The following is a 26,638-nucleotide window of genomic DNA, read 5'->3' on the forward strand; positions in this document are numbered from 1 at the left end:
ATCTGATTCGTCCATATTCAACCAGAAATTTTGTTCAGTGTACGTAACACTTTACTCTGGGAAAAATTTTGACCGGTTTTTTTGTAGTTAAGTAACTTAACATTTCGGTTAGTGCCTCTTAGGTGAAAATTACCATTGCGTTACGGAAATCGATGAAGAGAGGATGGAAAAAAAAACGCAGTAAAAAATGAGAGAGGACATAATCGTAACATTAACCGAACGGACTCGTAAGAGAGACACAAGATTCAAGTAGACATTGTTATTTGTTAGCGCCCGCAATCCAACAAACGTTTCTCGAGTACTATTATTAAAACAGTACTTGGTCGTGTTCTCGAGCGAGCGCTTAAAGCGAAATACACTTTAGACGCGAGCTTTCGGTGCTCCCGACCGCAACCGCGAACCGTTTTGTGGCGAAAGAAATCTAGAGCGCCGAAAGTTCTATGGTCCGGTCAGTGAGTGCGGAATAACGAGGAAGCCTTGAAAATGAATAATGAATGTACACGCGGCATTCGGACCCATCGATCCGCACGGGAGTGGATGTCGTCGGACATGCACTGCCATTCATTTCGACCGCTTTCAACAATCGATCCCTCGTCGACCGCGCGAAAGTATGTTTACAAGCTCCTTGTGCGCGTTTGCCGAAGCTCGGTTTGCTGCCGCACTTGACAGCGGAAACTTGGCGCGAGAAAATCGCGAGAAAATTTCAAGTTGAAGTCAAAGAAAATTGAGAACAATTAATTGCCGCGATGTTATTATATAATTATTGCACTACAGGACATGAATAATAATATACGTTATTGGGTAATGGAATAAAAGTATTTGTTTGATAAGGAAGCGTTCTATTACGATCGAAATTGAAGAGCGGCTTTTCATTATTAGCTTTTAATTAGCTTCACAATTCAATCGCTATTAATTAGCCCGAACATCAAGACAGTATATTGCATTCGCTGTATCGAGGCAATCAAATACGTGTATACGGTATTGTATACTGCAAGTTCATTGTTGTTGACTAACATTGCAGTTGCAAATTATCATTGCATCACGTTCGAGGAAAATTTGACAAACTTTAAGATCCTCGATACTTTCAGCTCGCCTAGATAGTTTCGTCGCTACTTGACAAGGGACATGTTGTAATTATCGAAAAAAAAAGGCAAGGATCGAACTCCAATTTCCATCGGCGAGCTGGTCCAAAACCAATATCGCAGTATGTTCGAATGATGTTCCGATGGGCAGTTGAATACTTCTACGCTGAAGTACGACATCGAACGTTTTTATCCTCGGCGAAATTACGGCCTTCCGAGTTTTCCGTGAAATGTCAGCGGAATTACGTTTCAGGGATTCGTCAAAGTGCAGGCCTTCTATAATCGAGTTATTTCAAGAGGTTTTCTCGATATTAAAATGGAAATTGTCGAAAGATTTTAATCGGCAAGTTTCTCGAGAAATTTCCGAGAAGTTAAAACGAGAATGTTAGAATATTATTATATAAATTACTTTCGCGTAGGTACTTATTATGATAATTTAATCTGTTTAAAATCTCATCATAAATCTCACAAATATTTCACTAAAAATGTATATTTTCTCTTTTAAGAGGTTGTAAGGAGAAATGTTACAAAATTGCATCAAAATTTAAAACGTTAACTTTTATAAACAGCGTCAGTGTGTGAATTTAAATTTTTAAGTTATATCAAACTTTGTTTCCAGGGACATTTGAATATCTTATACACGGAAAAAGATGATGTATCAGCAAGATCAGTGTAATTGAAATGAAATCATTGAAGCATCAGTATTAATAAATGAAAAGCATCAGATTGTTGTCTTAATAATCTGGATATTTAGTTCAATGCTTAAAATTAAAATCTATAGCAAACACAATTGAGTGAATTTTTATGTTTGTGGCAGCCCGTGACGTTAACGTTTAATTCAAGCAACTTCATTTTGCTTAGTTCAATAGCATTTTTTTCCGTGTAGTGATAATAGTTTTTAACTCGTTTTATGAATTAAAAAAGAATGATTCTATTAAGAAATTAGATAACTTTGCTGTCACTTTGGTGTCTGCATTTAAGCCAAATTACTTTGCTCTTAAAATTATCAAGAGCAAAGCATCATAAAAAGAAAAGTATATTAGATCCAAGTTTTTTCAAACGTTTAACTTCATCGATTACATATGTACGTATAAAATCTGCTGTACAGATGCGGTTTATCTTTGTAAATCTAAAACTCTCCAGTTTTGAAAATTTTATATCAGCGGAGATAAGATTTCTGCTGGGAGTAGAGAGCTTTTATCTCCTTTGAATTTTATTTGGTGATCCTTCAATCATTCTTATTCTTTCTCGCGAGGTATCTTTTATTGTATATACTGCATTCGTATCACGGGTTATAATATCCCAAATACCTTACTTTCTATACAATAGTTGTAAGTTGGCAGCTGAGATTTAGCGAGAGAACTCGTGTCGTCCTACTTAGCAAAGGTCCTTTTTGTTTTCCGTAAGAAGCGAAATGCATCTCCGTACCTGGCATTAAAGTTCTCTCCCGTGGAGCGTCTTGTGCACAATACAAAAGAAACCGACGTCGTATCACCCTCGAAAGTCAAATATTGAGAAAGTTAATAGCGTAACGACGTAGCTTTTAAGTAATTAACGTTAAGTTCCCCAGGCGAAAGTTTTCGCTTCGCCTTTGTCCCCTTGGTACGTCACGAATTCCACGCGGAGATTCGTCGCACGGCTAAAGTAAGGAGCAATTTTTGATAATTAAAATTGTGCAATCGCCAAATTACACTTAGTAATTTTCCAATTTCATTTCGTTCCCGTCGATGCGCAAAGGACATCGCTTTAAGGAAAGAATTCATGAAAGGCTCGACGTCTCTATCGCGTCTACTTTGTTGCGTAAGCTCGTTCGCAAAATGGATTCATCCCTCACATCTTTCATCAGGATGTTACCGAAATATTCTACAGGAGAATGGAATTCGTATGACGTACGTTTCGCTTGGCAATGCTCCCTGACAATTGTTCGATTTTCGCGAATGTCGATTTCAATCCAGTCACGTGCCTGACAGTGCTCTCGCATCACCGGCGCATCCTCGTTGAACCGCGGTGCTTTTCAGGACACGTTTTATATGAATGTCGCGTCCGTTTATATCATCGGTTTAGCGGAATTCGGTATTCATTACAGCAAAATGCACACGGGAATCTACGACGACGAGCAATATTAAATTTTAAAGTTTGTCCGAGAACAGCTTTACGGCCGTTAAAAAATATATTCGGGCTGATTTGAGTCTTTCCTTTTGTACAAGAGATACGAAGAAATAACCGACTAAACTTTTCCAGCGTATTTGGCGAGTCATTTTATATCAAGGCTATATATTGTATATACATATTTGGAATAAAGAGATTTGCCAAACGCGTTGGAAAAGAGTAGTCGGTTACTCCGCAGGATATTTTTCTAGTGTATGATATTCGCACCCACAGAAAAAAATTTCCGGATCCAATTGCACTTGAATGTATCATAAAATAGGATCGATATAGCGCCAATCATATTTATTATAGACAAAGAAATATTTTAATCTTAAGGTAGTTAGGTCAAAAGTGATAAAGTTACAGATTTTCTTTAAACTTGCAGCAAAACTAATTTAGATATTAATACGTATGTGTGTAAAATTTGGGTTTGATTCACCGTACAGTTTCCGAGACATAATCACTTAAAATTAGCTGTTCTTAACATTTCGTTTATCGCCATTGGCTGCTGAGGTAGAAAACCTGACACTTGGACATGTATTTGTCAGTAGCAAAAATCTATAATAAGGATTGAAACAAGAAATCGAGTATAGTCGTTGAATGTTTAAAGAAGCGTATGTTTAAATTTCAACGGCGCTGACCGTACGGTATCAGAGTATTATAAATCCGAAGAAAAATTTGGCTAGGTTCACTTTTTCGTACACGGTAATGCTTTGCGGGTGTGGCAACGTAGGTTATAGCATATTCTTTTTATTTTTCTGATTAAGTGTTCTCTGCGTGCTCGCTTCTGCTCTAACACTTTCTTTTTTATAAAACGTCCTTTATATCGTAACTGATTTTCCATTATGATAATTAAAATATCTTTTCACAATTTATCGCATTCACGATGAAATGTGATGCTGCCGCAATCAACGCTCTGCTGACACTGCGCAATTCAGAATACCATTCCATTGTCTGTAACTCCTTTTTATTTTATCGGTTTTTAATATCCAATAATGTTTAAAAATCTGTTCTTGAATTGAGTATAAAAGGATTAATTGTCTATTGAACCTTATTGACCAAGTCTCATTTTGACTAGCATAGTTGCACTGAAAAAAATTTCTGGTTGAATATGGACGAATCAGATAATTCCTTTAGGATTTACCAGAATTCCTTTAGGATTTACCAGAATTCCTGTAATCCTACAGAAATTCTGGTAAATCCTAAAGGAATTCTGGTAAATCCTAAAGGAATTATCTGATTCGTCCATATTCAACCAGAAATTTTTTTCAGTGTGGGAAAGAACTAACTTAAATGAAAAATTCTAAAATCTAGAATAAAATAATAGTGTGTATCGTCTTTTGTCGAATATCGTGGCGCCAACTTCGTGCGTTGTAAGACGGAGGGAAAGTTTATTCTAAACGCAAGAATATAAGTTATTTTTGTCTCAATAAAGTAAGTCAATCTTTTTCAATTCGACAGGGGAAAATAAGAATTATTGATTTTATTTTGATATCGTCTTATTTTTATACTAAATGAGAGAAATATAAAGGCGTCAAGAATATTTGTTTGTCTCGGTAACAGAAATCCTTTCTGTGGGTGCGCTGTTACTCTCGTGTGCTCCGCGAAAACTGTCTGTACGGCCTACGTGCGAGAATTGTTTTTCATCGGTCCCGTTTCCAAAATTCCGCCTCGCTCATTTTTCCAGCCGACCATCGATTATTCCGGATACCGATGACAGTCGATGCGTGTACGCTCGCATCACGTGCGGTGTTACAATCGGGAACACGGGACGACACGCGGGTCGCGAGGGTGACGCGGCCGAGCGTGGCCGTGGCATAACGACGCCTCGAAGATGGGAGAATCGCTCGAAAGACGACAAGAGTAGGTCGACGGCGTGGTGTCTCCCGCCGGAGGGTAGCGCCAGAGAAGGGTGGCGTGGCCCTCTCGCGCTCGCTCGTGGTGGGGTTGGCGTGGCGCGGAGGGTTGGCTCCGGCCGCGTAATCGCATCGCATGCAGTGGCCTGGCGTGAGTTCGCGCGAGCGCGTCGCATCGAGAGTCGCGCGAATCTACACCGTCGGAAGCACGTTTTGTTGAATCTTGCAGCCGAGATTTAATAGCGTGTCCTATAGATTCGTTCCCCTCCCCTCCGGATCTCGTTTTCGCTATCGCCTTTCTCTGGTTCCTTCTCGCCATCCGCGCTCACGCACGCGGGACATTATGCTCGCGGCCGACGATAGAAACGGCGTCCTTATCAACGGTGAGGCTGCGAGCGAGTCCCGATCAGCTGGCCGCCCGGAGAGCCTTTGACACCCTGGTGGTCAGACGGAACCTTTTAACGCGACACCACCACCAGTGGGATCCAGTCGATCGTAGGAGCGACTTGCGTCTTCGGAAGGTGCAACCGGGAACATCTTTATCCCCACCTCTCTCGCCTTCCTGCTTTCACAGCCTCTCGCATCTCGTATCCCGACCTAAATCTCATAGATCTCATTGTTCACACGGATCTCTCACCCTCCCGTGCGAGAACTATTCTCGCGAATGGAGTGTCGATCGTGATCTCGCAAGTGTGAATTTTCTCGGTGCAAAATAAGATCTCTTTCTCCCCGCTCATCCTCCCGTCTCCCCCTCGTCTTTCTGTCTGTCTCCTCGGAAACAAATTGTCTCCACCTCTTCTTTTCATTTGGCGCCGCCGGGAATCTCGATAGCGCTTGGAATCGAATTCGAGAGTTCTCCGCGGGGGAGAGATGGAAGCCGCCGTCGGTTTGAACCGTAAGTTTAACACTGCGCCCGCCGCATCTGTCCGTATCAAACAGCGAACGCTCACTTCTTCACGGCATACATTTCCGCGCTGTTGACACCAAGCCGCTAAACTTGCACCCCGCTGCCACAAACATCACCAGACTTAATCTGGGAGAAGATTCCGCTCCACGTCCGCTTCCCACCCTCTGCAAAGTTACATGATCATATCGTGATTGTTGCTAAAGAACGACGCTAAGGGGCGAAATTTAGTTAACCGTTTTTTTTTATTTACTTTATTAGAAGATTTATATTATGAATCACATTCTAGAAGATATTGAAGTAGAAGAGACGATTCACCGTTTCGCTAATCGTAGCTAATCACGATTTGCTAAAAATATTTTGCTGCATTAACTATAAATTTCTAAACCACGGCAGAAACGGTTCGCTGTTGCACCTAAAACAACCGGCACAGTAGCAAAATATTAGCTGTGACGACTAAATATTAGCTGTACGTATTTTACAACTGAAATTCAGTTACCGCATGCAGTGTTTAGCTACGGTAGCTACATTTTTTTCCCCCGTGTACCTTTGCTCCGTTTAAATTTACTCGAAACGACGATTTCGCGATTGCTTCCACTTCTCCGCGTGTATAAAAATACGGGCAAGTCGAATATCTTTTTACTCTCCGTTACGAAGGCGCTTATTTCTCTAACAGTTTTCTCAAGTTCTTTTCGCTGCGATCGAGTATCTCACGATCCACTTACAGGAATATTTAATTTGCGCTGCGACTCGTTCTCAATGGTGGAAGGAACGCTTATAAAATTCTGTTGAAAGGAGACGGCTAATGCCTTTATTGTTTCTGACATATGGACCGTATTTAAGTCACGATAAAAGTTCTCGAGTGCGAAATAATGCAATCGGCGGTTTTACCCCGAGAGAAACGTCCAAGTTTCCGCGAATCCGAATTTCCATGCGAAATTCAATGCGAGACGGCACCGACGGCGGTAGATCTGCACGGCCGGAGTCGAAACTTTATTAGAGGAGAAAAGAGAGGTCGTTTCGGGTGTCGGATGACTTGACGTCAGCGTTGTCGTCAACTTCTATCGCGGTCTATATTTTTTCGGTTCGGAGTATCTCAGGGAAGAAGAGACGTCCGCTCCGCGTCACGACGCCGTGTCGTCGTTATACGAGAAAACTTGGCGATCGTCTCGATTTCATTAGAACCTAACGACGGCGTATCTGACGGAATGTTGCGGAAATGGTTCACCATTCCTGTGGTTAACCCTTGATTACCTTGGCACGACGCGAGGAAACGCTCCCCACCGCCAGGATTTCGCTATTTCGCTAGAATTTTTCACGACTCGCGTATATATGCACTGGTTCTTTAATATACCACATTTTTATGTGCAACTCGATGGTATTCGTGAACTTTATATTACGGCGATATGATTCTTTCAACTCTAAACACTTCCATCGGAAAAGCGCCGAGTGGACGTTAACGTGGCATACGTGCGTGCTGTGTACAGGGTGTCCCAGGAGGGAAGGTCAATATTCTAGTAGGTGACGGTATCGGTCATTTTAAGCAAAAATGTTCATACGAATATACGTCCCGTTCCCCACCGTTTTCGAGATAGAGCACATTTTGTTGACGTCCTCGCATTGAAAACCTTGGAAAACACTTTACGATTCGGAATTCTGCGTGTAGAAAAGCGTCGACGGCACAGGCATAATATATCTAGACCGAGCATTGAGCAGTGGGGACAGAGGTTCGCGTAGAAAATGACTAACTCCGCTTTGTGCTATTTCGTTCTCTCCCGTTCGCGCGTGAACAAAAGAGAACGAGATAGCACAAAGCGCAGAGTTTGTCTTTTTCTACGCGAACCTCCGGCCCCACTGCTCAAATAAAGGCAAACGCTCGATCCAGATATATTATGTCTATGGTCGACGGTATTCTTCAACAGCAGCAGCAGCGCAGAAACCGTCACAGAAACCGTAAACACACGGCATATCTGCGTATTCGACATTTGTGAATATGCGAGGCATCTTGAACATTTCTACAATGTTGTCAGCACAACGGCCAGCGGACGTATAAGAGTAAATTCCCCGCAGACGCTTATGAGGTTGGATGAAGGATGAAGTGTACGGAAAACAAGTAAATGCACGAGACATTCGAGCAGCTCTATCTCGGGAACGGTGGGGACCGGGGCGTATATTCGCGTGAACATTTTTGCTTAAATATACTATCGCCTCCCGGAATATTGACCTTTCCTCCTGGGACACCCCTTATACTAGCCGCTCGTAATGATAATTAATACGGAATCTGGCATGCGCCTCCGCAGTTGGTATTATTAACTTAGAACGCAATTAGTTGCAATATAATTTACTGTTATTTTCGAGGCCGAACGCGGAATTAGCGCTAAAACTGGGACTGGTACCGGTATCCGTTACAATAGCGGCTGCACCGTCGAGTGGGACCGCGTTCCCCGTCATCTTCCTCATTGTCGGTGCCGCGAATTTATGCGAAAGCATTCTCATTGTGATGTATGCGCCTACATTATACACGGGTAACGAGCCGAAGAAAGCTTTCGCAGGCAACGGGTTTGCGATGTAGATTAACGCTTCGCAAACGAACGAGATCGATCCTCCGAAAGTCGGCATTGCGGCGAAAAACGTATAATCCGCTCCCGTGCCTCGCCTCGCGTTTGTTATCTTGCCAGTGGGTTTCTCCATCTCGTGCATTCGGAGAATGGCAAGTATTTCGAGTTGGCGGCAAAACGGAATCGTTTTCTTTCCGCCGCAAAGCGCAATAAACGCAAAAACATTTCACCTGCCTCGAGAAGTTTCTCAGCGATTACCTTCGGCCGCGCGGCCAAGATAACGTCGGGACTGGCCGGCTAATCAGGACGCGGGCTCAAATTAAGGGATATAAGGGATAATACGTTGCGCCGCACGCGAGATCGATTTTCCGAATGTTACACGCGATGTTACACGCGAGTATATAGATAGAGGGAAAAGTATCGACCGCGCCCCACCCGAATGACCTCAACCTTCAAACTTACCGCGCCGGAAAGCTCTTTCTTTAGGCTACATAAAGAATTTCTGACACTATATCAGCCCGTAATCTTAATCGCCACAAGGGTACGACGCAAAAGCATTAGAGCGAGAGATTGTCGACGCTACGTTTTATGTGAGCGCAAACAACTTCGTCGAAGAAGGAAACGTAACAGATACGACCGAAATCGAATTGTCGTAAGCTAACAATCAGTTGACAGTTTTAATTGCTTATATTTATCTCGCCGCATATCGTACAGATAACTTTTATCATTTAACATTTTAATCGCCGACAACTTTTTTCGAGCTAAATTAAAACGTCTTTCATGCTCGACGCGCGGGTAACTCGCCACGCGAAACCTTCATAAACATGATGGTTATTTTCACGCGACCACGAACCGTACGTACAAGTTGCTGGCGGCTGTAAGTCGAATTTTCCAGGAACACCTCGGCGAAATGGTGCGGAAACGCGAGCGCGGGATGTGGGTTCAAGCGGCTGGAAGCCATTTTGCCGAGGCTGATTACACAGTATAGAGAATTGCAAATTAAATCCGATCCGAGAGTCCGCGTGATTTAACACCACGTCCTTCCTACCGCCAAGTATCATCTAAATGCATGAGCCTGTTAATTGCCTCGGCACGATAGTTACCTGGAAAGTCGTTATCGGCGCGAGATCGCACGACGAAATTCTCGATCATCAGGCACAGTAATATTCCGCGGCGGACATCTGGATACGCGAGATGCGCGGGATTTAGCTATAACGCGCGGTCGTATTATGAAATTGTACTTCGCGATGAACCTTGATCCACTTACAAGGAAAGGACAGGTATAAGTAAACGATTATCAACCGTACTCCCAGGCACGTGGAAATATCTGTTATATCTGTTTGTGCACCGCAACATTTTCCGTACCACTTACGCATTCAAAACCGGATTAATGCGAACAAACTAGAAGATAACTACGGATTATTGCCAAACCAGCGCATAGAAATTACGTAGCTTATCGCCCGCTCGCGGGCTGCACGTTTATCTATTTTCATCCGGCTTTCTCCGTTTGAGACAAATGGCGAATTATCAAAACGCAGCGAAACGGGAAATTGTTTTAAACGCGAATGGAGCACATCGATCGACGTCCCCCATGGAGTAAGACCTGTTTCGCCATTGCGCGTCTCGTTCCAAGGTTTACCCTTGATCGGAAGAACTCTTCGTCGTCCCCACGAAACATTCATCCGTATCATAAAATTCCTTGATTGCGCTAGTACAAAATATGTTGGGACATTAACGTTCTTTTTTTTAATTCCCCGAGGCACGATGGCTCTTTCCGCCGATAATTCACCGTCGTAAAAAGGACGTTGTTACCGCGGACCAATGTCCGCCGCGCGAGTACGCGAGCCCGATTATTCTCCGGGGAATAAAACGCAACTAATTGAATGCGGTCGTGTAGGGAAACTCTGCATTGTGCTGCGCATAATTGCATAACTCGGGAGTATCGTCTGCGACAGAGTTTCCAATTAGTTGGAGTCGCTGTTGCATTATCCTTACTTACGCGACTGGACTGCTATCGTTATCGGGTGCTGCCTTCGCGAGCCGCGTCGCTCCGAACGCATTGTTCTACATTGCTTCCGGTACGTCTCCGCGAAATAACGCGAAGCGTGAATTTCGAAGATGGTCAGAGCGACCGCGAGTCATCTCTACGAATTTGATCGCGCGACAATAACGAGTTCAGCCCGAGGGGTAAACCGCTGACCGAAATAATGTACGCCAATGCCTACGCTGAGAAAAATTTCCACCTGCTAAACCAGTAGGTGTTTCCGATGGTTAATTTTTCCGATTAAATTATGTACATATCCGATGAAATTTATCTGATAAAATGCAGTTACCGATAAAATTTGATCGAAAAAACCTTTTTCGTCAGCTATACAATTTAATCGGATGCATCCGTTTGTTATTATGTAATTGGAATATCCGCGATTATATTGAGTCGGATATTTTTCTCAGTGTAGTAATTCCTGGTAATGGCCAGCAATGCCACAAATCTGCACACCACAATGCCCTCAGCGGTTATACCCCTCGGTTCAGCCTTCGCGTATTAAAAAGCGACAGATCTTTTGTGTTTCGCGCGACGTCGTGCGAAATGAATGCAACGAGTCCAGTCGATTTGCGGGCTCGCGAAAAGAGTAATAACGTCACTCGGGGAAACAGGCGGTTTTTCCTCGTTATCACGGCAGCGAATATTGTTTATAAGCGCTGTCAGTTACCGATGGGACTTGTACGACCGCGCGGTGCAAAATACCGCGTGTCTCTGTTCTTGTTCGCGACAATGCGGGGGACGCAGATATTAATGAAAGACGTGGAAAAACATGTACCGCGGAGAGTATGCGTATGCAGCCATACACTTGGCACTTTTTTAATTTCATGCTCCAGAAGTTGACAGGAGGTTTATTGCTTTATTAAGATGTAGATTTACGTGCACCGCGCCCCTGTGAAATGACGTCCGCGATAACGGAGAAAAAAGAGGAGCATTAATCAAATTAAATAAATTTACAGTGTCGGAAAAAATTGACAACCGACACAACTGGCAGTTTTAATTAGAGACAATTTATTGCGAAAACACGTCACCTCAATTAGTTATCTTAGTGCCAGTTACATTATCAGCCAGGACTTGAACCTGGACTTCCCCACACTCTAGGCGGGCGTCTCACCAATTCGACCACTGGGGGCGTGTTAAATAAATTTATTTGATGGTGCAAGAGCCAGTTAAATATATTGGCCCGCTAATATCGCGACAGCACAATTTCGAGTGAAAAATTGTGCGGGGAAACGCTTCGTCGGCGAGAGTAAAGCGTACCCCAACGACACCGCGCGCGACATAAATTTCGCGAGAAAATGAAATTTTATAATTGGCGGTCGCAATCGCGCGTGATGGACAAAAACAAGCGCGGAAAACGCGCGATCGATCTGCCCTATCTTCGCGCACCAGTGCGAGCCTCTCATGCATAACCATGAGCAATATGTGACATACATATTGCCCCGGTTTTCCTCGCCCTTCGCTCCACGAGCGTCGAAAGGATCGTTAGCACAAAGTACCGTCGGAAGGATATCCGTTCGAAAAGGTCAAGAGTCCTCGTCGAGGTTGCTGCGCGACTTGTGCCTTTGTCTGCCTAGCCCGGAAGTTATTTTCGCCAGCAGCGCAATGGTACACGCGCGACGGTCGCGGAAAAATGTGAGCTGCCCTCGTAAGATGCAACCCGACGGACGAGCTGGGACCAGCCAGCATCTCGCGAATAATGTTCCGTTGATTCGTGGTGATGCAACTCTCTTTTTTTTTTCGTTTTATCGTAACGCTGAGATTTGGGATATCGTGTGCCAAGCACCTAAATATATGCGCGAGCGAAGTATTTCAACCGCAAATTCGCGGATTACGGTCTCGAAATCATCCTATCTGCTAAGGCAGATTACAGATTGGCCTGACTCGGTAGAAGCCCGGTCGTTTATCGTGAGGAAAAATCAACGCTCGAGATCGTGTGACGGTGTCTCCTATAAAAAGTATGGGAGCTTCGATTTTACAGTGCCGAGACCATCGGGCTATTTTACAGCCTGTTAGCGTTACCGGGGAAAAATATTTGTTGTCGAATTTGTGAAACCTCATCGCATCGAAGAGATGAAGCGTTTCAAAAAGCCATCAATTTGATCCTTTTGTTTAAGCGATCGCGTTTCAATAGTTAAACGTTTAATACGCCATTCGATATGGCAGTCGTTACAATCCCGTTACACAGTGGACCTTAAATATTTCAAGGCTCGGAGTTTATTGCTAGCGGGGTATTGACGCTCGAGCTTTATAACTCCGTTAAACTTTCTGCAAGTCGTACTTATGTGCTTTGATCTAGACAATACAGTCGTGTAACACATTGTAAAACACGTAACTTACATCCCCTGGGAGTACCAGTTACGTGCATTGTGCAATTTTTCTTTCTCAAATTGCGTTTAATCCTCGCAATCCTCCTCGTACGTACATGGCTCTCTACTCTGGGAAAAAAAAGACAGCAACCCATTTTGGGGTCCACAATTAGTATCGTTCGTAACTCTAATCTTTTACGAATTTTACCCCGCGTAACTAAAAATCGCAATTAGCTATTCTATCTGTATCCAAGATTTTTAAGTAGCACTAATCAATTCTCTCAGTTAGTTCTGTCGATGTTCAGTCACGCAAAGATAATTTTCACTTAAGAGGCACTAATCGAAATGTTAAGTTGCTTAACTACAAAAAACGGTCAAAAATTTTCCTAGATTGAGTTACGAACAATCCAAATAATTCGATTACTACTTGTGGGCCCCAAAATGGGTTGCTGTCCTTTTTTTCCTAGAGTAGATTATATGTAATCCGGCACCTATTACAATAATATTATCTACAACTATCAGAACAATTCCGATATACCGCGCTATTAAGCATGTGCAAGATACGTTTGTATTGTACGATATTACGAATATTGGAAATCGATGAGACTGCATTACAATTTTTCTTACGGAATATACCGCGCGCATTACTCTGGGAAAAAAAGACAGTTGGCAACCCATTTTGGGGCCCACAATTAGCAATCGAATTATTTGGATTGCTCGTAACACACACTCTAATCTTTTACGAATTTTACCCCGTGTAACTAAAAATCGCAATTAGCTATTCTATCTATACCCAAGATTTTTAAGTAATACTAATCAAAATTCTCGCAGTTAGTTCTGTCGATATTCAGTAACGCAAAGATAATTTTCACCAGGGTTGGGAAAGTTACTTCACAAAAGTATCTAATTACAGTTACAGTTTTCTCGCTAAAAATGTAACTAGTTACAGTTACAAGTTACCAATTCTGAAAAGTAACGCGTTGTAGTTACAGTTACTCAAAAAGTAACGTATCGTCACACGGAGAGACCGATATGATTATCACATATCTAATTAGGGCTGGCACAAACCCAATAAATAGTAATATTTGGGGCAGCTATATCTGTGGTTGTCGTACTCACATTGGTAAGACAAGTAGTGGAGACAACTATATGCGTTTTGTGCAGCAAACTTAGCGGATGTTGCAACACAAAACAATGTAGATGCCCCTACTATTTATACGGCAACATTTTAATTTTAGTTATGTTTTGCCTTAGCCGGTCTTTCCGTGTAATTTGCAGTTACTTTCTTGCAATGAAACTAAAAAATTCAAATCCACATTTAAATTGTTAAGTGTCGATAAAGGCGCTTATGCGCTTATGCAAGGCCTAATGCGATCTGTGGAGGTTTAAAAAATACATAAAATAACTATTAATGCAACTATTAAATTAGTTACCAGTTATCGAAGAAATGTAACTGAGTGAAGTTACAGTTACAGACGAAGAGAAAGAAACAAAGTTAAGTTAGAGTTATCAAAAAAGTAACTGGAACTGTAACTTCGTGACAAGTAACGAGTTACTTCCCAATCTTGATTTTCACGTAAGAGGCACTAACCGAAATGTTAAGTTGCTTAACTACAAGAAAAGTTCTCCCAGAGTTAGAAACAATCCAAATAACTCGATTACTAATTGTGGGCCCCAAAATGGGTTGCTGTTTCTTTCTTCCTAAAGTAGATTATATAATCCGGCACCCATTATAATAATATTATCTATAACTATCGGAACAATTCCGATGTACCGCGCTATTAAGCATGTGCAAGATACGGTTGTATTGTACGATATTACGAGTATCGGAAATCGATGAGACCGCATTACAATTTTTCATACGGAATATATATACCGCGCGCATTACCATAAGACATCTATCATCGCGATCAGTCATCCATCATCGGGATCATTACATTAAATATGTGGGAGCGTTAAACATTTATATATAACGTAGGGACGTTAAGTATTTTGACGGCAAAAATTGTATTCGTCCTGGAATAACCGATTGCACTCTGGAAAAATGTGCATTCCAGTCTCGGCATCCCAGTTCCGTATTTTTATCTATTCATACAGAATCTTCTCGCGGAACGCTTTCCCCGCAACTATATAACATTAAGCGATCAATTTTGCACAGAAAACGAAAAGTGTGCGGAAAATGTGGATGCGATAACCCCGCTGTGACCTCCGGTGGACTCTTGACCCCCTTTCGGAAACACTTAATTTATAGTAATGCATGGTCACCGTGATTGAACGAGGATCGCGTCCCCATTCCATCGCAACGCGGTCCTTAATATTAAGTCGCTTATTAGGCCGTTGGGAGTATCGTCGTGCGTTCAGATTTACGGAAACTGACCAGTCGAGTAACTCCAAGCTTGACTGAAACTTAAAAGCCACCTTTAGGATTTGAAGTTGCATATTTCTTTTCTATTAAAAATACACGTGTTTTAAATCAGTCAGTTATTTATACAACACTATTATAAATCATGCTAAACGTGTAATATCGCGTTTCCGTAGTTTTTTCAATTTATTATTTGCTGTTTAAATCGTGACCGTCAATAACTGAAATTAAATAGAATTTTTTTTTTCAATTGCTATTTCAGTATTGCGTGATTGAGAAATTGAAGCAAAGTCTGCAGAAATAGCACGAGCGTTTTACGCTGAAACTTTTACACGGCTTGCAATCGACTTTCTAAATTAAATGATGAAACTTTAAGGATTTAAATTCTCGTGAAGTTTGAACATCGCACTCTTCAGCTACTGTTCCACCGATTGTTCTTATTTCACAAATCCATGCTATTCCGTGAGATTACGACGAGCCTTTAATTAAAGACTGGATGTGCGATGAATTACGCGTGCTATTACAGCAGATTATGATGGTAAATGTTACACAGTGCCCATTACTAATCCTTTCGCAGATTATCTGGCTAAAATTGTTTGTCTTAATTGTTTTCTTAATTGCCGATACGTATAAAAAGTTGAGGCTTTGCCGCTGTAACAACAATAGAACGATCCGATAATGTTGAAATGTTTCTGCCTGCGATTCGACACTCGAGGTTTTGTTTGCTAAAACTCACGATTCGATCAATTTTGCAGAAATTTACCTACACCCTTTCCTGCCCGTAGTGTAGAATCGATTATTTCCGGTGATCCATTTACAAATTGCTAATTAATGTTCATCCGTTCGACTTCATTGGCTTTGTCTCGATCGCAGCGGCTTGCCTCACCTCTATTTGCTTCCACCTGCATCCGTACTCGCGAATCGCCACGAATAATTGAAATTAATTGCGCTTCGCCCCGTCTATTCTTTCATTCGCGAACGTACCGGAGGCAGCCATTGTTCGGCGCGAAAAGGTGATTAATGTTTTCCATCGTTGAATTAATTCTCGACGAAAACATAAACGCCCTTTGTCTTCCCGACGTAGATTAAGCTCCCGATCTCTCTCTTTTTTTTTGTTTCGCGAAAGCGCACCCCGTACCTGCGCGTACGTTCCGGCGATGTAATTTCAGTGCTTTGTGTCGCACAAAGGCGGCATATACGCGATTGAAAAAGTTAATGATGTTCACTATTTAATCCTCCAATGCACATTGAGCTTATATCACTTTTTCTCATTTCAATGCGGGACGAGCTCGGTGCGGTAATCCGATTGTTCTTTCAACGGTGAAATAAATATTCATTCGCACACGTTTCTCGCGTAATTATACGGTAATGTAGTGCTGCTAATTTTAAACGTAACATCCTAGATATGCGAGAAAAATATTCACAATGCATTGAATCAAAGTAGTTGCGGTGTAATATTTCAATTTGCTTCAAACTCGCATTAGTCTCCACGGATACAGCAATTGCGGTGGAAAATGGCCAAATTAATAACCAGATTTCCGCAGTCCGATGCCGCCAGTACATGAATACACGTCGTAATTACGCTCGTTTCTCAGTACCTTCAGAATGTCTGTCCAACCACTCGGCCGCGATTCGTGAAGTAACGAGCGGTCGCATTTCCGTGACGAAATTTAACCGCGCAATCTAGAGATAGTGTTTCGCGGAACGCGATCTCTTATCATTCACCGGCACCCTCGCTGATGCACTCCAAGTACACGCAATGTCTTTCGACTGAACGAATAACGAAATCTTCCGAAGAGACGCGGGGTTCGACACCGATGCGACAGCGGTGAGCGGGACAATGCGCCATTAAGAACGACCGTAAAGCTACGAAAGGGCATCGAGAAAGAGAAAGAGGGAGAGAAAGAGAGAGAGAGAAATTATGCCGGACAAAAATCCCGGCTGCCGAAATGGACACCGCGAAAACAAAGATTTCCTTGCCGGCGAAATATCATCCATCGGCATGTCGTTGCGGCCCAGCGGGAGCGCATCCTCCGGTGAGTAACTACTCTACTTACTGAGGACGAATGTCTGATGCGAATCTCGGGAGCCAGCATAAACCATTTGCTATCGCGTTGCATAATTTGCGCTGACGTATGTACTGTAATAAATACGTCAGACCTGCGTATGTACAGAAAACACGGCGAATTAACCCTCCAGTCTCGGAGTTGTTCTGTGCCTCGGTGTTGCTTAGATGGAAAAAATTTTCTTACAAATTTGTCACGCTCACTTGACTAACTAAATTCTCGAGTAATTTCGGAAAAAGGTGTTTCCATCGAATAAAGTGCTCCAGCATGGGCGCACCCTTTCTTCTTCCACAGATTAATCATCGTGATAGACAACTCGACAAGTGAAACATTTTCCTTGATAGGATGTTTATTTATATACGTGGAAGATAAAATGTTTAACAAAGTGCACCCGGAAAAAAGTTGGTTTGAAATCGAACAAATCTTATCTCGACCAAAATTTTATTTGATTAAGACCGAAATTTCTAAGAAAATTCTTATCTGCTTCTTCAAATCTAACAAGTGTTTTAGTAGAAGTAAATAAAAATTTAGTAGATTCAAAGAAACGCGATTTCAACGTAGCTCACTCTTGTTTAATCTAAATAAATCTTTTTTCTGGGTGAAGACAAATATTCACCTCGGGTGTTTCAAACATTTTTACATGAAGCTTTATTCGTACACGGCGATTAGAAATGTTTTCAGCTATTAATTATAACGTTTTTGGAATTGACACAGAATTGATACGTCTGTTGCGTTACACCGTGGATTTCGATTCTCTCAAGTGCCTTAACAGTTTTCTCACGACGTTTCCATTAGTAACAACTTCTCTGCCGTTTCTGCGATCCGCAGCGATGCATGTCGTGAGTTCGTTTCTCGCGTATATGCATTCCTGAGGGGTGGATATGGGAAAAGATTCGGCCGTGGTCAACCCGGTACGAAGTTGATTGAACAGATTCAGGATGACACATTCCTCCATGAAAACTTCAGACGCGGCTGTCTTAACGTCGTCCATGGCGCATAGCCACAATATACTATCCAGCCAGTTTTCCTCGTCGCGTTGATCAGTTTTGTAACTGATGCCCAGATCTCGTAACCGCAACGTCAACTACAATGCGAAGTTTAGACTTGAAACTATTTCCAAAATATGCTGTTACCACGGAAGCTGTCAGATCGATAATACGAGCGTCAGAACGGAATGTCGACATCCGCTTAGATATCCCGAACGGCGAAAGAGGATAAACGTCTCCACGCATTTTGCTTTCAATGTCATATTATGCAGATATTCTCGAGCCAAATCAAATTACGAAGCTCGATCCTACGTCGCCGCCGAGGGGAAAACCGCTGACCAAAATCTTGTACACAAGTGCCCACTAATGCCCAGTGGGCATTACTTTATCTTATTATCTTATTTTGTCCTATTTATCTTGTTTTATCGTAGTTTACAATATCTTATTTTATCTCTATAATGCCCCAGCAAGGCCTGATGCCCAAACTAATGCCCAAAAAATGCCCAGTAATGCCGCAAATCTGTACACCACAATGCCCTCGGCGGTTTACCCCTCGGGTTTTCCCCTCGGTCGCCGCGTTGCACTCGTTCCGTTATAATGCTCGTTCGTTTCGAACGACAGTGTTCTTCTCGTACGAAAAATGCAATACGCTCACCGTGCCACGGCACCGGAAGGTGAGGGGATTTCCGGCGAAGCGGAGCTTCTCGAGGCCGGCCATCGGCGCAAGCTGGGCCGGTTCCAAGCACGTCAAACGGTTCTCCCTGACGTCGAGCCATTTGAGACCTCGCAGTTTCTCGAAGATCGTGGGCTCGATCGACGCGATGAGATTGTACGACAAATCCAGTTGCTCCAGGGACGTCAGATCGACGAACCACTGATCTCTCACCGACGTGATGTTGTTGTACGGCAGGCTGAGCTTCTTCAATCTTCTCAGACTGTCGAACGCGTAATCGGAAATCTCCGTGATGTCGCACTTGTGCATATTCAGAGAGATTAGGTTCTTGCTGTGTCTCAGGAACGCTCGATCGGGAATACTTTCTATCCGCGATTCGAAAATCATGATGTCGTTCACGTCCGGCTCGCCGAAAATTAGCGCGGCGTTTAACGTCACGTTGGAACATCTTAGACGATTGCCAAATCCTAAGCACAATTGGACAAAAGACTGTAATAATATTTATAGAACAATTGTGGCAATGCAAAGGTGAGATTGGTGATTTGTTATTTTTTTATCATCGGACACTGGTGTGTACGTTTTACCGGTTTGCGCAGTTCACAATTCATCTCGGAATAAAACGGACAACTTTCACCGAAGCACGTGAAACTAGAGAACAAGGGAAGGAGATTCTTTGAAGAATAAACGAAGAAATGCAGGGCTCTCTAGAAAAAATATGGGGACTTTGTCTCACCATTCTCGTTTCCGCTGACGGTGCACGCCGCGATTGCGGTGTCTACGAAGACAGAAACGCAGACAAGAACGAGAAGCGATACGCGGCACATCTTGAAATGCATTCTGTCTACGAGCGACTTTACGACTGACTGTCCACCGAGAACAAATATATGAATAAGCGACCAGTTCCTCCGTGTATACCGAATTATCGCAGCCGACGCTTCCCGTTCTCTATCGATGATACCACGCTATCGGTGAAACAATTGTTACGCAAATACCTCGGATGCCGTTTCACTGATTATAAAAATGTATCATTAATTGACAGTGTTGTCATCTTCCGACGTAAAAACTCAGAAAACAGTTATAACCCACACAGCAAAAATGTCACAAAGGTATCTGGGAGATGTCTAAATATTACAATACCCGATACAAAAGACTCAGAGTTGGGAAGCAACTCGTTACTTGGAACGAAGTTACAGTTACGTCTTTTTGGTAACTCTAACTTAACTCGGTTACTTTTTCTTCATCTGTAGCTGTAACTTAACTCAGTTACATTTGTTTGATAACTAGTAACTAATTTAATATAAAATTTCAAATTTCAATCGACTTATCAGTCTTGGCCTTACTTCCCTCGGCTCCGGACGTTAGTGAAATTGTACTCTTAATACATAACTACATTCCGCTAAAATGCGTCTTCACTTGTACTTGCACGGAAAGACCGGTTGAGGCAAAAAATAACTAAAATTAAAAAGTTGCCAGAGACAAATAGTAGGGGAATCTACATTGTTTTGCGTTGCAGCATTCGCTAAGTTTGCTGCACAAAACGCATATAGTTGTCTCCAGTTCTCCACTGCTTAAGATACCAATGTGGATATGACAACCACAGATACAGCTGTCCCAAATATTACTATTTGCCAACCCTAATTAGACATGTGGTAACACCATATCGGTCTCTCCGTGTAGACATCCCATAACGAATATAATATGCTATAATGCGGAAAAGTACCATAGAAGCTGTACGTATACATATAATGCGTGTCTTGTAACAAAGACCCTTTTGTCTTTCCTCGAGAAGAGAATGCGAATTCAAGAAAGTGCCACAAAGGCTTCTTCCCGTTTTTATCATGTTTGCCTCGTCTCAGACTAACTAAGCGCTCGTTGTGCATCGTCAAATGAACGTGAATTTGTTTTTCTTTTGCGACAGGCATCTCGACCCTCGCGAGTTGCGGCGAGGTGGATGCGCTACCCGAGCTGCCGGCGCAAGATGAGGAACGTCTGCAGCGCGCTGCGCGTCTGCTGCAGCAGAGACTGGTGCTACGTCAATGGCTGATGGACCATGGCCTACATAATTACTATCAAAAGTAAGAGAAAAGATAGCACGCAAACAGAGAAGCTAAATATGAGGAACGGATCGATATCAATCGTCGTTGCGTTTGGCGACTTCTGTTGGCTCTTTGCATCACTGGTTACACAATTAGAAACGATTATATCGATCGCTTCGTGTTGTCGCGTTTAGAGAGGTCTGATAATAATTTTTTCTTTTCCGCTCAGTAATGTTTTCCTTCGCGAAAATCGTTCGTGAGCAATTGCCATTCAGACCGTCGTTCAATTTAAATAAAGCTTCTTTAAAAAGATTGCGAAAGTACACTGCAGCGTGTACGTTGAAGATGTACTTTGCCAGGTTGATGCAAATGGAAGTTATGTCCCTGGAGGATGTATACTGGGTGGAGGACAATGCGGCACGGACGGCCCTTGGCAAGGATCTACCACGGTGGACCCAGGCTAGGCAGACGTTACCTACTTCAAAAGAAGATTTGGAAACTCTCAAAGCGGATCTGTGGAGTGCCGTTGTAAAGAACAGCCAACACCAGGATGCTTGGACATGGGGTACGAGTGTTCTTCAATGTTCTTTTATCGCGCTTTTCTCCATTTCTTTCCGTGAAATGCAATCCTTTTTCCGGAACGAGATTCATTTTTAGCGGAAATCGAATAATCATGATTTCTACGTTAGCTTTGCGTTTGAAGGGCTTTACAGAAAGATTAGGAAATTTGATATTGCGTCTACAAAGAGGAAAGAGAAACGATGGATATCTGTAAGATATGAAAGAGAGCTCTAGAATCCATTTTCAAACATTGTTTCGCTGCGAAAACAGACAAAGAGATCATTTGAGAAAAGAAGATGGACTGACTAGGAATTATTTCAAAAAGGCAAATATATCTACGAGTAAAAAAAATGATAAGATAAAATGAAGAAAGTTTTATTAATTTTTATTTTAATAAAGCATATAATTAAATTATCATTAACGTAATAGTTTAGTGCGCGGTATTACGAATTAAAATAACATATACAAGACAACAGCATTAAAAGTCGATTTTCTATTCACGCGATATTTCATTATTTTTATTAAACCAAACCTTCTCCCTTATGGACGATTGTTGGAAGATTGTTAATTGACCACCTACACCCGCGGAAAAAATGTCCGGATCCAATTGCTATTACACTTGAATGTATCATAAAATAAGATCGATATAGCGCCAATCATATTTATTATAGAGAAAGGAATATTTTAATCTTAAATGAAAAATTCTAAAATCTAGAATAAAATGATAGTATGTATCGTCTTTTGTCGAATATCGCGGCGCCAACTGGTGCGTTGTAAGATGGAGGGAAAATTTATTCTAAACGCAAGAATATAAGCTATTCTTGTCTCAATATAGTAAGTCAATCTTTTCTAATTCGATAAAGGAATAAGAATTATTGATTCTATTTTGATATCGTCTTATTTTTTATACGAAATGAGGTTGTGAGAAATATAAATGCGTCGAGAATATTTTTTTGTCTCAGTAAGAGAAATCCTTTTTGAGGATGTAGAACTAACAAGTAACTCCTTACACTCGCTAGGCGGTATGCTGGTAGTTTCCGTGTCGGTGGCAGGGCTGGTTACCCTGGCTGCTATGACGCAGCCCGCTCTGGCACCCGAAGCGAAACACTCTCTTCTGCAGTACGTCACAGGGAAATATTTATTGCCGAGTAACTGCCGCGTTCATTTCGAGTGGGAAGAGCCTCAGCTGGTCGGCGAAACGATGACTTTTACGGTTAAAGTGAGTAAAGCGATTGCGCCGCCGGAATCTCCTCGCGGATATTTATATTCAGATGCGGTAATCCTCCGCCAGAACGAAATATGCATGGGGAAATAGGTAACCGCGAGATGTAAACTCAGGACGTTTCGGATGATAAGCGATTGAACCTTCAGCTATTTACATATGTACATTCGAGAGATGTCACTTTCGGTAGAGCTGAATATACGTGAAAGTCATAATCATTTTAGGCGCCGATTAGACGATAAGGATGTCTGTATTTGCAGTTTTATCAGCGCAACGGTCAGCCATACCCGATATGTGACAAGGATAATTTGATCGTGGAGGTAACGGAGGATACGCGCAGAGTAGCTACGCTAATAGAACTAGGAGGCACCGACCCCTTAGCTGCAAATACTGCAGTAGTAAAGTTTACTGTCCGCCATGCGGGACAATATCGAATAGCTGTACTTATCGGATCGTGTCACGTTCATGGCAGCCCGTTTCTTAAGAATTTTCTTCCTGGTACGTATATACGTTGCATGACACGCTGTAAAATAATACTCAATGGTACAACGAGAACATCTCGTGAATCACCAGTCTCGGGTGAAATATGAAAGATGGCTTGGCAATATATGAAAGGATCGTTGGTTTTCAAATTGTAAACTTTAAAAATGCGAGCGACAGTAAACCTGTACGCCAATTTATGATTTGAGTGACTAATCTCGTGCAAAGGTATACAGCGTGAGTATAGAAACCCCTAAATTTTTCAAAAACTGTGCACTTTAGAAACAAATGTTTGAGACAAACGTTATACGGTTTTAAGAGGACCATAAGATGGTATCATTGGTTTGACCTTGGACAGTCGTTTGAAGGTTACATGAAGGTAATCTTGAACTTTTGAAATGAAAACCTGCATTTTTTTTCAAGGTCAAAGTAATGACACCATCTTATGTCCCCCTTGAAACCATATAACTTTGTCTCAAACATTTGTTTTTAAAATGCATAGTTTTCGAAAAATTTAGGAGTTTTCATACTTTTTCCTCACCCTGTTTATTGTTCAAAATAGGATATCTCTAGTAAATAATTACCTTCCCTGGCATTTTAGTCAAGTGAAACTCAATTTACGATTAGTCGAAAAGTCTGTAAGTTAGCCAGATTTTGGACGCACTGTATAAAAACTTAGTATTTACGATCGAGTGAGATGTATCGTCTACTACAGGTCCACCAGATCCAAACAAGACGGTCTTTGTACGACAAAGTTCTACGGTCGTTTGTACAGCTGGGATAGCCCATTCGATGACAATAGAGCCACGTGACGAATATGACAATCTGTGCATATTTGGGCCTGGAGAGCAGCCTACAGAAGGTTATAACGTCAATATTACCCAGGTAAATCAGGAGATATCGCTTTGTAAAATTATGAAAATAGATGTATTGGCGATTATTGTTTAATCCAATTATCCAAATTTATCTTGTTCAGATCGGTAGCTTAGTAGATAAAGGCTCGATGGTAGACTGTAGTATTCAACTCGATTACGATTCTTCAAACCAAAGAATTCGTTTGAAAGTGAGCTTTCCGAAAGGCGGATGCTATCATGCAACTGTTAGCTTGGCAGGATTGCAGCTGCATAATGGGGATTTCGATATCATTGTGCTCGAGAGTATGTAAATTATCTTATTTTCAAGCTCAGATATCCTCCTGCGCTTTTATGTTCCGAACCTTGTGTACTACGTTTTTCTTCTCGTTACTAGATTCTGTCGCGAGAATGGTGCATAATAACGTAGCGTCCAAGGATCCTGATATCTGTTATGTCGCAAAGTTGCTGGGCATGCAAGGAGAAAGATTTTCTAAACCAAAGAAGGTCTTCTGCTTCATCTCGCCTAAGCAGCTTACGATTAAGGAGTATTTATTAAAATTTATTCCCAAAAGACTCGTGACATTTAGACTGTGTCCGTCAACTAAGGTATGGCACAATCATCCGAAATAGTTTTGCATACGCCTGAGTGCGTCGATTTTAATTATATCTCGGAAATTTGTAGTTTCCAAATCGTAAATTCCTACTTTTGTATTGTACATTGCAGTTCCATTTTGAAAATTCGACTAATCAGCACGAGGGATACTACCCTTTTTCGATAGACGACGGATGTCAACCTCCGGTTGAACTGATATCTCTGTACCGTGATATAATAGCCGCCACTTTCACCTTGTTTCTCTTGAAAAACATCGGCGGCAGTGAAACGTTCGCTGACAAGCAAGACTTTTTCTATCACGAAGTCCGCAAGCATCACCAAAAGCATTATCACGAGAAACTCTCGATGAAAGTGCAACGTGATAAGCTTCTGGAATCGGTAAATATATAAATATATTAATGATATCCGTGAAAGCATCGTGTAAAGATGTATACTAATCGGCTTTCCTTTTTTTTTTAGTCTATGAAAGCTACTAAAGGATTTTCAGTGAGCGATTGGTGTCGAAACTTTGAAATCACTTTCCAAGGCGAACAAGGTACGTTTCCTTTACGTTTAAGGAACTTTCATGAAGATCGATTTCGAGACAGCTACAAGAATCATTATTTCATGTTAGGCGTTGATTGGGGCGGCGTGCGACGTGAATGGTTCGAATTGATATGTGCCGCACTGTTCGATCCGGGGAATGGTTTATTCGCGTCGTTTGGGGAATCGCAACAGGCATTGGTGCATCCAAATCCCAAACGACTGCCGCATCTTAAATTGAAGCACTATGAGTTTGCCGGGCGTATTGTAGGCAAATGTCTGTACGAGTCAGCGCTTGGCGGCTCCTACCGTCAGTTAGTACGCGCGCGATTCACCAGATCATTCCTTGCACAGATTATAGGACTTAGAGTGCATTACAAGGTAGTTCAAACTTCTTTCGAACTTTTTTTCTTATCCCTGCAAAATTGTATCGCGAGAAATTAATAACAAAGCAATACTGTATCTTTTTATGGGCGCTAGTACTTCGAACAAGATGATCCCGATCTGTATCTAAGTAAGGTGAAGTATATTCTCGAGAATGACGTTGAAGAAATGGAATTGTACTTTGTTGAAGAAGAATACGATAAGGACGGACAATTGTTGAAGGTACATACTGTTACTTTTTCATATTATAATCCTACGTTATAAATCATGTCATTTGGAAAACGTGATAAAACTTTATTATTACTAGATTCACATTTTATTGTTTTAAACTTAATGCGCAGCCGAAATTTAATACACGGTTCTGAAAGCTGTTATTAACACTCATGTTTTGTACAGGTGGCAGAATTAATTCCCGGTGGTAGTAAAGTGCGAGTGACCAATGACACGAAGCTTCGTTACCTTGACGCGCTCGCTCAGCACCGACTTGCCAGTTCCATCCGCAACGAAGTCGACCATTTCTTGCGTGGTCTCAACGAACTAATTCCCGACAACCTTTTAGGAATATTTGATGAGAATGAATTAGAGGTGCGTAAAATTTTATTGAAAATACGTCTATCCGAAGGTGCGATATTCCGCAATTTTACCTGTTTCGCAGTTGCTGCTGTGCGGAACCGGCGAGTACAGCGTGGCAGATTTACGCGCGCATCACATAGCTAACGGAAGTTCCCCGGAATTTCTCCGAGTGCTCGACTGGTTCTGGACGGCGGTGAGCAATTTTACGCAGGAGGAGATGGCACGATTGCTCCAGTTTACCACGGGCTGCTCGCAATTGCCGCCCGGTGGATTTCAACAATTAAGTCCTCGATTTCAGATTACGGCCGCACCAACGTTCGCTAATTTGCCCACGGCACACACCTGGTACGCCCTCGCCTAGCGTTATTCCCATTTGCTCTTTGACTGTTGGTTCGTCATTAATGTTCC

General features: G+C 42.2%; 2 protein-coding genes across 6 annotated transcripts in view; one reads left to right on the forward strand and one right to left on the reverse strand.

The window, feature by feature from the left end:
* Positions 1-26,638, forward strand: part of LOC105565721 (apoptosis-resistant E3 ubiquitin protein ligase 1) — a 95,827-nt gene that overhangs the window by 67,852 nt on the left and 1,337 nt on the right. For 4 of the 5 annotated variants that reach the window (XM_012019143.1, XM_012019141.1, XM_012019144.1 and 1 more), the window contains 13 exons: positions 20,904-21,060; positions 21,381-21,586; positions 22,602-22,801; positions 23,065-23,302; positions 24,000-24,169; positions 24,261-24,441; positions 24,533-24,744; positions 24,863-25,129; positions 25,211-25,286; positions 25,365-25,654; positions 25,754-25,879; positions 26,054-26,242; positions 26,313-26,575. In XM_012019143.1, the coding sequence (XP_011874533.1) occupies positions 20,904-21,060; positions 21,381-21,586; positions 22,602-22,801; positions 23,065-23,302; positions 24,000-24,169; positions 24,261-24,441; positions 24,533-24,744; positions 24,863-25,129; positions 25,211-25,286; positions 25,365-25,654; positions 25,754-25,879; positions 26,054-26,242; positions 26,313-26,575 (2,575 nt within the window). Of the gene's footprint in view, positions 1-5,231; positions 5,982-17,057; positions 17,297-20,903; positions 21,061-21,380; positions 21,587-22,601; positions 22,802-23,064; positions 23,303-23,999; positions 24,170-24,260; positions 24,442-24,532; positions 24,745-24,862; positions 25,130-25,210; positions 25,287-25,364; positions 25,655-25,753; positions 25,880-26,053; positions 26,243-26,312; positions 26,576-26,638 lie in introns of those variants that run through there. The other variant, XM_012019145.1, reaches the window with a different exon arrangement.
* LOC105565720 (leucine-rich repeat-containing protein 26-like) lies at positions 17,658-19,879 on the reverse strand. Its single transcript, XM_012019139.1, has 3 exons — positions 19,719-19,879; positions 18,968-19,452; positions 17,658-18,410 (listed from the first exon to the last, which is right to left on the reverse strand). The coding sequence occupies exons 1-3, from the start codon at positions 19,819-19,821 to the stop codon at positions 18,060-18,062; spliced, it is 939 nt and encodes a 312-aa protein (XP_011874529.1). The 5' UTR covers positions 19,822-19,879; the 3' UTR covers positions 17,658-18,059.

This window comes from Vollenhovia emeryi, unplaced genomic scaffold, assembly GCF_000949405.1.
Source record: "Vollenhovia emeryi isolate VEMERY1.0 unplaced genomic scaffold, V.emery_V1.0 DF939149.1, whole genome shotgun sequence".
NCBI classification, from domain to species: domain Eukaryota; kingdom Metazoa; phylum Arthropoda; class Insecta; order Hymenoptera; family Formicidae; genus Vollenhovia; species Vollenhovia emeryi.